The sequence below is a fragment of the Trachinotus anak genome, unplaced genomic scaffold (genome assembly GCF_046630095.1).
Source record: "Trachinotus anak isolate AG129_WGS33_773 ecotype Australia unplaced genomic scaffold, CSIRO_AGI_Tana_v1 ptg000052l, whole genome shotgun sequence".
Lineage (NCBI taxonomy): Eukaryota > Metazoa > Chordata > Actinopteri > Carangiformes > Carangidae > Trachinotus > Trachinotus anak.
In genome coordinates, this window is record NW_027273903.1 from 313,371 (window position 1) to 328,365 (window position 14,995).

Consider the following 14,995-nt stretch of genomic DNA (forward strand, 5'->3'; position numbering starts at 1 on the left):
TCATGCCTACATCTCTCATCTGTCACTTCTCCATCAGGCCTCCATCGCTCCTCCATCACTCCTCCATCAGGCCTACATCTCTCATATGTCACTTCTCCATCAGGCCTACATCACTCCTCCATCACTCCTCCATCAGGCCTACATCACTCCTCTGTCACTCCTCCATCAGGCCGACATCTCTCATCTGTCTCTTCTCCATCAGGCCTACATCTCTCCTCCATCACTCCTCCATCAGGCCTACATCACTCCTCTGTCACTCCTCCATCAGGCCGACATCTCTCATCTGTCTCTTCTCCATCAGGCCGACATCACTCCTCCATCCGGCCTACATCACTCCTCTGTCACGCCTCCATCAGGTCTACATGTCTCATCTGTCACTTCTCCATCAGGCATATATCGCTCCTCCATCACTCCTCCATCAGGCCTCAATCACTCCTCTGTCACGCCTCTGTCACTCCTCCAACACTCCACATTCAGGCAGATTATTGATGTCTGGCCCCTGATGCTGCAGTCAGTCCAGGGGGAGGAGGTGGGAGTGGAGGGGGTATTAAGGATGCATTATTTATGCCTGTCCCCTCCCCCTCTCCGGCCCAGTGTTAATTTACAGTAATTTAACGGGTGCTTGAGGAGCTCCTCCTCCTTAAGGAGCTCTGACTCCTGGGTAGTCAAGCTCACTCCAACAACAGACAACGGTGTCACTTGGAGACAGTCTGTCCTCAGAGACACTCGTGGTGTTCAAACCACTTCCTCACCTTCACACACCTTCACACACCCGACCCATCAATCTGTGCAGTGACTGTAAATGTCTATTTCACAAAGTTACAAACAGGTTTCGGACACTGTTAAAGATCCAGTGAGAGCTGTGGTGTTGTTCGCTGAATCACTTTGCTCATTTCAGTCTGTGTTTCAGTAAATGACCACATGACCACATGAACACATTAGGTCATGAGCACATGAAGATGTCATCTTGAACTTGTGACATACATAAGATAATGTCTGTGTCCACCATGACAGAACTGTTTGTCCTGAGGTGTCAGAGAGGTAGAGGAACACCTGGGGAGAGTCTGTGACAACTGTGACACCTCATCTTTAGAATCTGTTACTGTCTGCTGAAGAAGACGTCTGATGTTTGAGAAGCAGAGCAAAGACAAGTTTGAACACGAGTGTGGAGGAGCGGAAGCAGGAGGAGGAGCAGGAGAGTGAAAGTTAGCTGTGTAGCTTCTGGAGAGCCTGACTCTGTGTGTTGTGTTGTTTCTGTGTGTGTTCAACTTGTTAGTCGACTGGGCCTCTCCAGTGTGACTTTGTGTTGTTGAATGTTTCAGCTGCCAGATGTGATAACACTAAGTCTCCAAGTCATTCAGAAGTTTGTGTGTGTGTGTGTGTGTGTGTGTCTGTGTCTGTCTTGTGTTTTCAAAGGGAAGTGGATGTGTTGGGTGATTTAGGAAGGGTGTGTGTGGAGGAGGAGGGAGGAGGCGTGCTTCCTGTGTGGGGGGGCTCCGTCCTGAGCCTGCCTTGTCTTGCCCTCCCTCCTCTGAATGTGTCTTTGTGCGTCTTATCTCACCGAGCTGCTGCTGTTGTTGTTGTCAGTCTCTAAATGGAGCGCAGAGCCAAAAGTTTTGTTGTGGCAGTGAGGTGAAGATTCTCCCACTCTCTTAACAACACAGCAACTCACACGCAGACAAGTGTGTGTGTTTCTGTTGCTCCCTCATGCACACACAGACTCACAACACACTCACCCCTTCACCCTGATCCTCTTTGTTTCCACATTCCTGATCTGTGGTTCAGGATCAGTGACAGGATCACTGCAGGTCTGAAAACGTTTCATTCAGTGTGTGTGTGTGTGTGTGTGTGTGTGTGTGTGTGTGTGTGTGTGTGTGTGTGTGTGTGTGTGTGTGTGTGTGTGTGTGTGTGTGTGTGTGTGTGTGTGTGTGTGTGCGTGCGTGCGTGCGTGCGTGCGTGCGTGCGTGCGTGCGTGCGTGCGTGCGTGCGTGCGTGCGTGCGTGCGTGCGTGCGTGCGTGCGTGCGTGCGTGCGTGCGTGCGTGCGTGCGTGCGTGCGTGCGTGCGTGCGTGCGTCACAAGGTTGTTGTGACTGTGCCCTGTGCTGCAGGAGGCTGTTCAACAACCATCAGACCTGAAGCAAACACTCACATCAACCTGTGAGCTGCTGTTGAGTGTTTTGATTGGTCAAACACAGCCACATTATTAATGAGCTGAGTGAGGGAGGATTATTGTTGCAGCTGGGACGGACAGTAAATACTTTCTCTTTACCCAAACTTAGATTTGACCATTTGAAGAAACCATCTGGACCTGAGCCTGAAGAGGTTTAAACAGCTGTTTATCTCTGTGCTGCTGCACCTCTGACACATTCAGATACACACATTCAAAACTTTATTAACACTCAAAGTGGAAATGAGTTTAGTCGCTGGTGCACAACAACAAGAGATAAACAAGTCAACAATATATTAACACAAACTGACAAATCTTCAAGAGGAGCCTGTGAAAAACTGTTTATTTCCACAACACCAGACTGAGCTCATGAAGTCAACACAACCACAGGTCGCTCATGTTCTGTCTCCTCCTCTGTTACCTTCAGATACCTGTCATCACAGGTGTACTCCCCTCAGGTGGACACACACACACACACACACACACACACACACACACACACACACTCTCTCACACACTCACTTTGTTCTCTGCCTCCTCAGCCAGAGATGTGTGAAAAATGGGTCACAGGTCGGACCTCTTCGTCCCCCCTAGGCAAATGAAAAGTGACAGGTGCAGGCTGCACATCACCCCCCACCCACCCATCCCTCTTGGTGCCCACTAATTGCGACATGCCATTATTGGCACTGCACAGGGCCAGTGCCTGTAATTTGGGGGGGGGTAGTTGTCTGATTCTGTTGGACGTTGTCGGTGTTTGAGACTTGAAAGACATTAGTGTTAAAAAAACAACAGCCTGAACCACAGCAGGTCCTTGAACACAGCATCTGTGTGTCTGCTGATGTTGAACTCTTTTGTCTTTCCCTTCTTTAGGGTTTTGGATCCGAAGAACCAGTGAGACAGACCACGACCTGATATTGTGATATTGCCTCGAAAACCACAACCCCATCCCTCCTGACCATCCTCCTCTCCGAGGCCCCTCAGATCTGCCTCAGCTTCTCCCAGATCCCTGACTCCTGCTGTGGATTAGAGTTTAATCAGGACTGGGGTCCAGTACGCTGACCATCTGATCAGAAGCTCCCTAATCACACAGCACGGAGCAGTCTGGGCTCAGGTCTGGTCCAGTCTCAGACCAGCCCAGCTGCAGGATGGGAGGTGTACTGTTCAGAGTGACTGTGATGGCTGCGGCGCTCCTGCTGAGCCTCAGAGCTGAAGGTAAGATGTCTCCGATCTCTCAGAACAGGTTTGGCAGATTCAGTAAGGTCCAGTCTCAGTCCATGGTCCTGGTCCTGTTATAGATGAGAATCGGCTCTAAATACTGCAGAGGGAAACAATTCATTAAAATAGGTCTTTTATTGTCACAGGCATGTAAAGGACAAACGCAGAAGACGTCACAGCTCATCACTAACATGGGTCACATGACGTTTCTCTAAATTTAAATCCATATAATCTTTTAAAGTTGAATTTGATTGGAAACAAGTTCACACATTGATTTATGGAGCTGGACCTTTGAACTAACCCTAACCCTAACCCAGCTGTTATTTCACTATGTCACAATAATCAATATCAATCAATAATCAATATTTCAGATCATGTTCATGCTCATGTTTCAGCTCATGGATTCCAACTGGTCACAGATTTGAACTGAATCTTTATTTATAACTTAAAACACTGACAAACGATGAAGATAAAGTTCATGAGATTTAATCAGGATTCAGATTCTGTACTTGGATCAGATGATGGATTAGGATTAGATAAATGGATCAGATACTGGATTAGGATTAGATAAATGGATCAGATATAGAATTCAATGTTTATCTCTTACTTTAATGTTCGTCTCAGTTAATTTCTCCTCTGTTTGAAAACATGCGTGACATCAAGCTGTTAAATTCAGACTCATTCATTCATTAAATTTGATGAATACAAATGATCATCATCATCACTGTTCAGAGTCACTTCCGTCCATCTCTCCTCTCTTTCATAAACTGCCTTCAAACATGAGGAGTTACTCATTAACCCTTCAGTTTGTGTTCAGTCAGATAAGCGGGACTCACACTGACCTTAGCATTAAAAGTCATCAAGCCCCTCCTCTGTATTGCTGCCCCCTCCCTGTGCACACACACCTGTATCACCAGCCTTTTGTTAAAGCTGTGATTAAGTGTCAATTGTCTGATAATAGAAATGAGCCTGTGAAGTAGTAGGGACCTTCTCCTCTGTCTCAGACTTTTACTGACGACCTTTTAGCTGCTCAATTAACTAATTACTTGAATTCAAGTACTTTTCTTCTACTTGATATTTTAACTGTATTTGAGTAGGAAACTGTTTTACTCTACGACATTTATTTTACAGTTATTGTCACTAGTGACTTTAAAAGTGTAAAAACCTATAACAAGCATATAAAATACAACTCATTGTCAGACAGTAAATTAAACAACCTAACAATATATACAGTAATAATAATCCAATAACATAATAATGTAACACAGAGTCTGTTTGTACTGCACAGCACATTTGTACTTAAACTCTTACTAATTAATATTTAGAATGCATGTTTTTAGGTTTTTTTGTTCCGAGGACATTAAACTATCAAATTCACTAACAAGTAGAAAAAGAAATCCAAAGCAGAAAAAACAGAGAAAAGTGAATATCAAATACAACGCACACGTGAAGGTTTGATCCTCATCTGAACAGAGGGTTTGAGGACTGAGGGTCTGTGTGAGACAGTGTGAACCTCAGTTTTCACCTCACTGTGAAGCAAAAGGCTGAAACAGGAAAAGAAGTCGGTGGTGGAACTAATGAAAGGTCACCTGACCTGCCAATCACTGGTCTACAAACACAGAGCAGGCTGATAAGAGCAGGGTGGAGCTCAGTGAGTGTGACTGACTGTGTGTGACTCGCAGTCTTTACACACACACACACACACACTCACCCTAAATGTGAGGCAGAGGCTCTGTCAGTCGTCTTCACTTCTTCACCTCCTAATGTTGACTTTGGCTTCATTTCTTCTCTATAAAACACAGTGTTTGGATATGAAGTTAATTTATTGTTGAGTTACGTGTATTAATGCATCAGGACTAATAGACTTGAACCCATGTGTTTCCAGTTGTTTTCCCATGATGCTCTGCATGCTGCAGCTGGCTGCATGAAAACCAGCAGCTTTAGATAGGCTCTAGATTAAGGTGAGAAATACCAGTAAACACCAGGATGTCAGTTCCTGAGCTTGAACCCACATTCATGAAACACACCATTAAATGAGAGGTTTCCACCTCCAGCAGCTGAGTCAGACCTCAGAGACTCTCCTCTCTCTTCACCGCTCCTCCCTGCAGGAAGCTGTTCAACTGATTGTTGCCGCTCTCACTTCCTCTCTGCACATTAACCATTTCCTGTATAGCACTGTATGAGCTGTCAGCGGCGTTAAATGCTCCAAACAGCCATTGTTCTCCGGAAATATCCCTCAGTTCCTCTGGAGACATATTCGTCTCTGAATCAGTGTTTATTTCCCCTCTGGACAGTTTGTTTCAGGCTGTGAAGACTGAGAGCTGCTGGTTTTATTCCAGACCAATGACATATGAGACACATGCAATATGAACTAGGGTTTTAATAAAGAATTAACTAACAATGAATCTGTCCTCTACTTTCATGGTTTATTTATTAAACAGTTAAGTTTGAAGGTGTGTGTTTTTTTTTAAGTCTTCTTTTCAAAATTCATAAAGATGTAAACAGAAAAGCAATATGTTCTCAACAAACTTTGATAAATTATTTACATTATTTATTGATTATCAGAATTATAGTATTCTAACTTTATATTTATCAACAATCAGTAAATTCACAAATTGTTTTAGCACTAAAGTCAATTTGAATCTTCACAACTAAAACTTATTTTCATTATTGATTAATCTGACATCTTCACTTCTTCACCCAAGTAAATGTTTTTAACTATATTTGTTTTGTCCAATTCAGTCATGTATGACAACAAAAATCACGAAATCCTCACATTTGACTTCAGTGCTGCTGCCAAGTCTGATGTTGTCATTTGTGTTTGGGTGTCTCACCACAGAAAATCACAAGTCAAACTCAAATTCACCTGCATTTACTCCACACGTATGGACGTAATTGTACACTTTGCCCCTCCCTCACTTTGAAGCAGGTAAACAGAAGACTTTTTAAACTCAGTTTGGGTTCAGTGACTGATGAACATGATGTGTTCAGGTCATGCAGTGACCCAGGGACAGAGATGTGACATAACTGGTGCAGGATGTTGTATCAGGAGCTGGATTTGATAACAGTCACGCTGCGATCATCAGCTGAGATCGAGTCCAGGACGTGTTGTCCTGTCGACCTGCAGAAGTGATGATCACTTGTAACAAGAGCTCCTCCTCTCAGTCCTGCTCATGGTTGAACAAAAACACTGTTAAGTCAGCGGCTACATTTCTGGCTCTTTATTTAGGTTAAAGCCACATTTCATACTCACACGGGTCGAACTGCTTTGTTCACAATATGACAATAAAGCATTAATTCACATGGTAGAAAAAACTCAAAGTGATGCAGAGGAGGGAAAACCTTTATTTAAAAAGCTGTCCTGTAAACCTGTAAACTTCAGCACACATTGTGTGAATTAAAAAAGTTCACTGAGTACTGAGAAATACTCTCAACTGATGTAAAAGTACCACAATGTAAAAATACTTGATTACATGTCACAGGTCTCTGGTTAAAAGTAAATTGTTAAAATCAGCTGAAATGTCATCATCAATGTGTAAACAGCATTTTACTGTTGCTGCTGCTCGTTCCCAACCTAGGGGTCGGGCCCCTCCAAAGGGCCCCCAGATAAATAAGAAGAATCACAGATCTGATTCACTGAGCAGGCTTGATATCTTAAATTCATACATTCATTCAAACCTGTGAGCGTTTCCTCACCCTCTCACCCTGAGAGGATGTTCTCCCTCTTTTCTGTTCTCTCTCTCTCTCTCTCTCTCTCTCTCTCTCTCTCTCTCTCTCTCTCTCTCTCTCTCTCTCTCTCTCTCTCTCTCTCTCTCTCTCTCTCTCTCTTCATCTTCTGTTTCCACGGTGGGAGGAGGGGGGTGAACTGATCGGTCTCTCTAGGTCTCACAGTGGTTAACAGCTGATCTCTCCTCCCCCCTCCCTCCTGTCTGTGTGGAGCAGCAGGCTTCTCTCAGGACCCTCCACAGAGGAGGACTCTCTGGCCCTGTTCAGACCTGGTATCAACATCCGTCCTGAGTGATCCGATCACCAGTGTTCAGCTCTTAGTTCTAGTGTGAACTCACCCAGGACCCGATTTTTAGCCCATCCAGATTGGAACTGGATGGCTCTTTTGAAGTCTGAACAGTCACAAATCACATGAAATCCGATTTTTGGAAACCAGATCAAAACCACCTTCGGGAGGTAGTTTCAGATCGCATTTGGACAGATGCGTCTCAGTCTGAACAGCTCCAAACACTCAGATCGGTTTTGACTGTCCGTGACGTCACTCTATGCGACGCCAGACCCAGCTCTTCGGGTGGCACCACACTCGTTGCTGCACAGAAACTCCGGCAGTGAGTGCAGCACGAAGCATTGTTGTGTATAATCCTACCAGCCTCCTGTGGCGTTGCAAATGTCTAGGGCAGGGGTGCCCAATACGTCGATCGCGATCTACTAGTCGATCGCAAGAGGAGTGCAGGTAGATCGCACGGAACTCCCAATGAAGATGAGGAAAAAATGTAGATCGCACGGCATTAAAAGAAGTAGATTCTACTTCTTTTAATGCCGCGATCGACGTATTGGGCACCCCTGGTCTAGTGCGTCTGAGATGTTCTGCACCTCTACTGGACAGGGATAAGGCCAATATACTGAGGTGACCTGCCTCCATCATGTTTGTTTTTGTTGTTGTTGTTGTTGTTGTTGTCACTGTCGCAATTATATGACGTCAGACGCTCCGTTACTACAGAAACCTGTCAGATCAGTCAATAATGTGGCACAGTCTGAACAGAGCCATATCCGATTTGGACACTTGCTAAAAACAGTGTGGACAGTCAGCCCTAAAAATCGGAATTGAGTAGGAATCTGATTTGAATCAGATTCGCCTGCAGTCTGAACGCGGCCATTGTGAGGTGGTCTGGACCACATGTGGCCACATTCTTTTAACAGTGTGAACGCAAATGTGTCCTGGACCACTCTGAAGGACCGCCTCTTCTACTGATGTCCTCTGACACAGTCTGATGAATCCAGTAATTTATAATGACCTGAAAATATTTTACTGTTTCTAGTGAATAAAACCTGATTTCACTGTAGAGCTGAGAACAGCCTCAATCTCTCTCTCTCTCTCTCTCTCTCTCTCTCTTTCTCTCTCTCTTGTTTTTCTCTCTCTGTCTCTGTTTCTCTCTCTCTTTCTCTGTTTTTCTATTTCTCTCTCTCTGTTTTTCTCTCTGTTTCTCTCTCTTTCTCTCTCTGTTTTTCTCTCTGTTTCTCTCTCTTTCTCTCTCTGTTTTTCTCTCTCCCCGTCTCTGTTTCTCTCTGCTTTTCTCTCTCTGTCTCTATTTCTCTCTGTTTTTCTCTCTCTCTCTCTCTCTCTGACTGGTTAAAAACAACACGTTTATTTATTTTGAACAGAAGAAAAATCATCATCATCATCAGATATCACAGTGTAGTTTAGACCTCAGGACATCATTAGACAGCTCCTGGTTCAGGTTTTTATGTTATGAACCCTCTGAGCTGTTTGTCTGGTGATTTTTCATCTTCATCCTCAGTGACTCATCACAGTCATAAAGTTTGTCTGCATGAGAGCAGCTAACGTGAGTGTGCAGACCACACCGTCTGAAAACACACAGCAGGATGTAAAACAAGCGCTCCTCACCCACATTACTGAGTTATACATGTTCTTCTACTTAATTTAATAATCCTGTGTTGAAGTCATAAAGCTTCACTCTGTTCTGTTATTATACTCTATATATTTCATTTGCTCTTAGATTAATAATTATTTTCATTAGCAATTAATCTGCTGATTATTTTTCCAATTTAAATTTTAGTCTTACTGAACATAAACAAAGATGTCACAGCAGCAACATTTTATCAACAAAGATAATAACAGTTCCACAGAGAAAGTCATTAACAGGTAAAGAATTAATCCGAGGTGTTGTCTTCAGTTTCCTGACAAACAAATCATCTTCTTCGTTACTCTGCATATTTGCAGACAGTGACTCATCACAGTCATAACGTTTCTCTTCATGAGAGCAGCTAATGTTGAGTGTGCAGACCACAGCGACTGAAAACACAGCTGAGCTGTGGCAGGTCAGATGTTTAGATGAGCTGTGTGTCGTTTGGCTGCAGATCAGAAGATTTATCACACAGCTGCTGCTGCTACATGTAAATAAACAGTCTGAAGACGCGCTGCCACTTTAAGAGCGCATGGAGTCTGATTACCCAGCATGCTCTCTGCCAGACCTCAGTCTCCACTCTGACTGCCGGCACAATTAGGCACACATGTGCATGGACGCACACAGAAACAGCAGCGATCTCTAACCAGCATCAGCACACTCCTTGTTCTTGTACGTCTCCTTCCTCCTTGCACCAGTCACTCTTAACTTCAGAGCCAATCAGAGCTGTCCTGGGCACAGGGAGGCGGGACAGTATTTCAGGTTTGGATAGTAAAGATGTCATTCCTGAGTTTTTGATGTTTTTGCCTTGAGCAAATTTTAAATGTGAAGATGTCTCTCACAGACTCAAAGCTTGAACCAGTTGAAAGTGATTTTTATTCTCACGATCAACCGATAATCGATTCAGACGTTTGTCACAAACATCTGCGATAAATCTTCTGTTAGAACCGCATCTGTCAAATGTCCATTAATAAAATCAATTATAATAAATAAATAAATTAATAAAAATAAAATAATATTATTATTAATATTACTCAGTGGAAGTCAGTTATTAGATTAGTTATTTACCACAGCTGCAGCAATTACTCGATCAATTGATCAGTCAGTCGAGAGGACATTAATCTGAACCAAAGACTTTGTTTATGTGGGCCTGGACATTTTTCTCTAATGTTCTCACATATTATAAACTAATCAATCGATCCAAATAATCAGCAGGTACATCAGTAAAGAAAATAATTACTGTTGTACAAAAGGTTATTTGAAGTAAAAAAAAAAGGCGAAAGTTTGAGTCACAGCTGATGTGTCTGTAGACCAGCTGACTGTCAGCTGACTGATCTGAGCTCAGTTTGTTTGGTGGACAGATTTGCTCTCTGCCTGGAGAAGTGGAGTCAACAGTGTGTGGACTTGATTCAGAGCAGCTAACATCTGTCTGCAGCTGTCAGACTGTCATTTCCTGTCTGTGCTCACTGACATGGACGTTACTGACCGTGCATGTGCAGCTGTGGCACAGAGTTCACTTTTTAACATCTGCAGCGTGATGATGTCATCATCATGACCTCGTCAGCATGATGATGTGCTCATAAGTGGTCAACTTAAAAACATCAAGGGATAGACGGCCTGAAACCATGGTCTCAGACTTCTGGACCATCTATAATAAATCCTTAGTTGAAGAGCTGCTCACTCGTTTAAGTAGAACAGATTTAGGTTCCCAGGATAAACACTGGTCAACAGTTCAATCCATCATCAGCCCATCAGGAGGCGTCTGATTGAGGAGGTTCCTGGTTCTTCTGGTCTCTGAAGATGCTCCTTTATGAACAAGTCTGGACCAGAGTCCTGATCTCAGCATTATGTCAGTCAAGGGTTGCGTGAAGACATCTAAGTCCAGGAAGGAAAAGACCTACAGACAGAATGACTGTTGCTGGGGCAACCAGGTAGCCCAAAGTGTAGGTGCGCAGGTAGTTTATGTCCAGACATGACAACATGCACAAAATGTTATTTTCTGTGATTGATAATTTGTAGTGTTTTATTGATGTGGTGTCACCGTGGACAAATCAACCGTTGGTGTGGGGGTCTCTGCTCAGTATAAATAGCCTGTGGTCCTTAAATGGAGCTTCATCACATCTCCTCCTCCTCTCTGCTGTACTGCTGATAGAGGAGGAATGTCTGATAAATCTGAGCTGGGGTCTGCTCTCCACGCTTTAAACTGATGTCACCAGCTGCAGGTCACACACTTCAGATTAAAACGACTTCTTCACACAGTTTGGTTGAACCAGCGCTGAACATCTCATCCTACTGGATGAACTCAAAGTTTCGACCTTTGTACAGATTTGTGTGATTGATTGTGAGGCTGTTTGTGCGGCTGAATCGCTGAAGAGAAGCAGCTTCTCTGAAGATCAGCCACTTAATCCATAATTAGAATAATCATTTGGTCCTAAACTTATTCTCCACTGTCACATTGTTTAAATTTATTCCACCTCTTTTCCCTGATGTATCAGGGATGATGGGAAACTGCTTTTTCTATTATTTTATGTTTTTGATTTAATCACATTTTGGGGCTTATGTGTGTTTTTATTCTTTTGTTTTGTATGAAAAAAAACACATCTTTACTCACCTGTTTCTCACCTGAAGCAGTGAGATCTCTCAAAATTAACCTTTAAAAATCCACGACCCCGCTGTGGGACACTTTTTGACGTTAGGGTTAGTACTGTACTGGACTCCTGATTTTAGGATCCTCACTGCAGCAGGTCAGCACACAACATCAGTCAGTCTTTACCTTATTGGTTGTTTTTGAGTGGAGACACGTCAAGTGAACAAAACACACAACAGTTTTAGTCCAGTAAGTGTGTTGTCATGGAGACAAGTATAAAACCTCCCATAGTAGATGAGGATGTTTAAAAGAGCAAAGCATGCTGGGGAATATTGTAACACCAATGATCACACTGTTAGAGTGAAACTGTCGTCTGTAAACTTGGCTCTGACTCGGTGTGTGTCCCCGTCCAGCTGCAGGTCAGAACCCAGACCACGTCCTGCAGGGAACAGGGGTGAAACCAGAGGCTCGACGGCCCGGCGAGGACTCCACCATCGCGCCTGAGGACGCTGCTCGATTCCTCAGCTGCTACTGCTCCGGACACTGTCCTGAAGACGCCATGAACAACACCTGCCAGTGAGTAGAGACAGAGTAGAACACAGTAGAATCTGTGATCACCCTATACCCCACACTGATCTGACTGAGGGCCTGAAATAACCCTCATGGTAAAACAGCCACATGGTAAAACAGCCTCACAGTAAAACGGCCTCAAGGTAAAACAGCCTCATGGTAAAACAGCCTCACAGTAAAAAGAAAAAAAAAAGCCACATGGCAAAACAGCCACACGGTAAAACAGCCTCATGGTAAAACGGCCTCACAGTAAAAAAAACGGCCTCACAGTAAAAAAACAGCCTCACGGTAAAACAGGGTTTGTGACTGATGTGTTGTCTCCTCAGGACAAACGGTCAGTGTTTCGCCATCATTGAGGAGGATGAGCACGGAGAACCCATCCTCACCTCAGGCTGCATGAAGTATGAAGGCTCACACTTCCAGTGCAAGGTACACACACACACGTCTACTTTTACCTGCCTATGACATAGTCAGGTTCGGACAGAATCACGTTGTCTGTAAAGGTTTCACAGTCTCTGTTCACAGTTTAATAGTTAAACTTTCAGTTTACTCTGGACTCAGCTAGAAACAGTACAGACGCTTCTCCTGGTTCAGGGTCCTCTCAAAAACTGGGTTACAGTTGGGATGACATCTGATTTAAAAACAGGAAATCACTTCAGTACCTGTGAGGTGATGTCAGACAGAAGAAGTGGGAGGAGCATGTATGGTTCGGGGTTTGCTTGATTGGATGTTTGGTTTGATTGACAGGACTCTCCCAAAGCTCAGACCAGGAGGACGATCGAGTGCTGTAATACTGACTTCTGCAACAGAGACCTGCAGCCCACCCTCCCCCCACAGGCTCCCTCTGGTAACATTTCTACTGACCAGCTGATTCAGGTGTTTGTCAGGTGAACGTCGACCCGCCTTAACAGTTTGTTTTTGTTTCCAGAAGGCAGCCCCCACTGGCTGGCCTTCCTCATCTCAATGACGGTCTGCTGCTGCACTCTGATCTGTGTCACCGTGGTCTGTTACTACAGGTAGGACATCACCTGTTCAGTAGACTCAGTCACACCATTTAAGGTTCACAGGTGGATCTGTGGTGTTGTACACTGTATTCCCCTTCAGTAGGTTTACTGTCTACTGTTATTTTATGTTAGTTTCATCCATCAAATTAATCATAACTTTATATTACAACAACAACAATAATAATAACAGTCAACACTCAGAACAATATTAATACACATGACTTTTAACAGCAAAGAATCATTATCAGTAAAAGAAGAATAAATCTAGTCAAAATGAACATAATTAGATCACACCAGATAAAACTAAGGGATGAAGATGAATCTAAACCACAGACTGTTCCTGTCATCGGCTATCAGGTTGAAGTGACTGTAGATTGAGTAACTCTGTGTGTGTGTGTGTGTGTGTGTGTGTGTGTGTGTGTGTGTGTGTGTGTGTGTGTGTGTGTGTGTGTGTGTGTGTGTGTGTGTGTGTGTGTGTGTGTGTGTGTGTGTGTGTGTGTGTGCTTGTGTAAGGTATAAGTGGCAGACTGAGCGTCAGCGGTATCACAGAGATCTGGAGCAGGAAGTCTTCATCCCTGCTGGAGAATCCCTCAAAGACCTCATTCACCAATCACAGAGCTCTGGCAGCGGCTCTGGGCTCCCTCTGCTGGTAGGAACACAATACTGACACGCACGCACACACAGATTTCCACTTCTTTAAGACTGATCAGTTAACACATTATATATTCAATTCAATTCAATTCAATTTTATTTGTATAGCGCCAAATCATAGTATACATTATCTCAAGGCACTTTACAGGGTCAGGTCAAGACCTTACTTTGTTACAGAATAAACCCAACAGTTCCCACAAAGAGCAAGCGCTTGGCGACAGGGGGGAGGAAAAACTCCCTTTTAACAGGAAGAAACCTCCAACAGAACCGGGCTCGGGGTGGGCGGCCGTCTGTCGTAAATATTTTTATTATTGATTAATCAGCTGATTATCTTCTGGATTAATCAGAAGATAATCACATCATTGTTTCCCAGAGTCCACGTTGTTTTTTGATCAACAGTTCAAAGATCTTCAGCTTCCTGTTATAAAGAGAAAAAAATATACAAAAATTATTCAAACAGTCGATCATCAGAACAGTTGATTCATTATCAATTGAGGACCTGGTTAAACATCTGAATAAACATGTTGACAACATGGAATGTAACTTTTCCTCTTGTTTGTTCTTTCTTGTGAATAAAATACATCTGTAACTCTGAGCTCAGAACTTTTACTTTGAGCTGAATCAGCAGGTGAGATTTAGTCTGACTCAACATAAATCTCCTCCTGCTCCTCCTGCTCCTCCTCCTTCAGGTGCAGCGAACCATCGCCAAGCAGATCCAGATGGTGCGTCAGATTGGTAAAGGTCGGTATGGCGAGGTGTGGTTGGGCCGCTGGAGGGGGGAGAAGGTGGCTGTCAAAGTCTTCTTCACCAGAGAGGAGGCCAGCTGGTTCAGAGAGACGGAGATCTACCAGACGGTCCTGATGAGACACGAGAACATCCTTGGTACGTCACGTTCACCTCACAGCTGATTAAAAAACATCTGTCAACTGGTCCCTGCTGCTCAAAGTGTTGGACAGATGTTCTCTGTCTCAGCTGGTTCCAGATGTTGGACAGATGTTCTCTCTGTGAAGACATCCAGATGCTATGAACTGGTTTTCACTGGTAATGCGTTTATTTAAAACAGAAACTGCTGCAGGTTAAACTGGAAACACTCAATAGCGTAGCAACGTTAAGGCTACAAACAACCCATAATGCAACACTCTTTGTAGAA

General features: G+C 43.8%; 1 protein-coding gene across 4 annotated transcripts in view; it reads left to right on the top strand.

The window, feature by feature from the left end:
* Positions 1 to 14,995, top strand: part of LOC139615444 (bone morphogenetic protein receptor type-1A-like) — a 42,240-nt gene that overhangs the window by 20,788 nt on the left and 6,457 nt on the right. For 3 of the 4 annotated variants that reach the window (XR_011687373.1, XM_071473412.1, XM_071473413.1), the window contains 8 exons: positions 3,038 to 3,268; positions 3,306 to 3,379; positions 12,034 to 12,196; positions 12,517 to 12,619; positions 12,938 to 13,037; positions 13,119 to 13,206; positions 13,708 to 13,843; positions 14,535 to 14,727. Coding sequence is in view for 3 of the 4 variants with exons in the window: in XM_071473412.1 (XP_071329513.1) it covers positions 3,313 to 3,379; positions 12,034 to 12,196; positions 12,517 to 12,619; positions 12,938 to 13,037; positions 13,119 to 13,206; positions 13,708 to 13,843; positions 14,535 to 14,727 (850 nt within the window). In the remaining variant the exon portion in view is untranslated. The remainder of the gene's footprint in view (positions 1 to 3,037; positions 3,269 to 3,305; positions 3,380 to 12,033; positions 12,197 to 12,516; positions 12,620 to 12,937; positions 13,038 to 13,118; positions 13,207 to 13,707; positions 13,844 to 14,534; positions 14,728 to 14,995) is intronic. The other variant, XM_071473415.1, reaches the window with a different exon arrangement.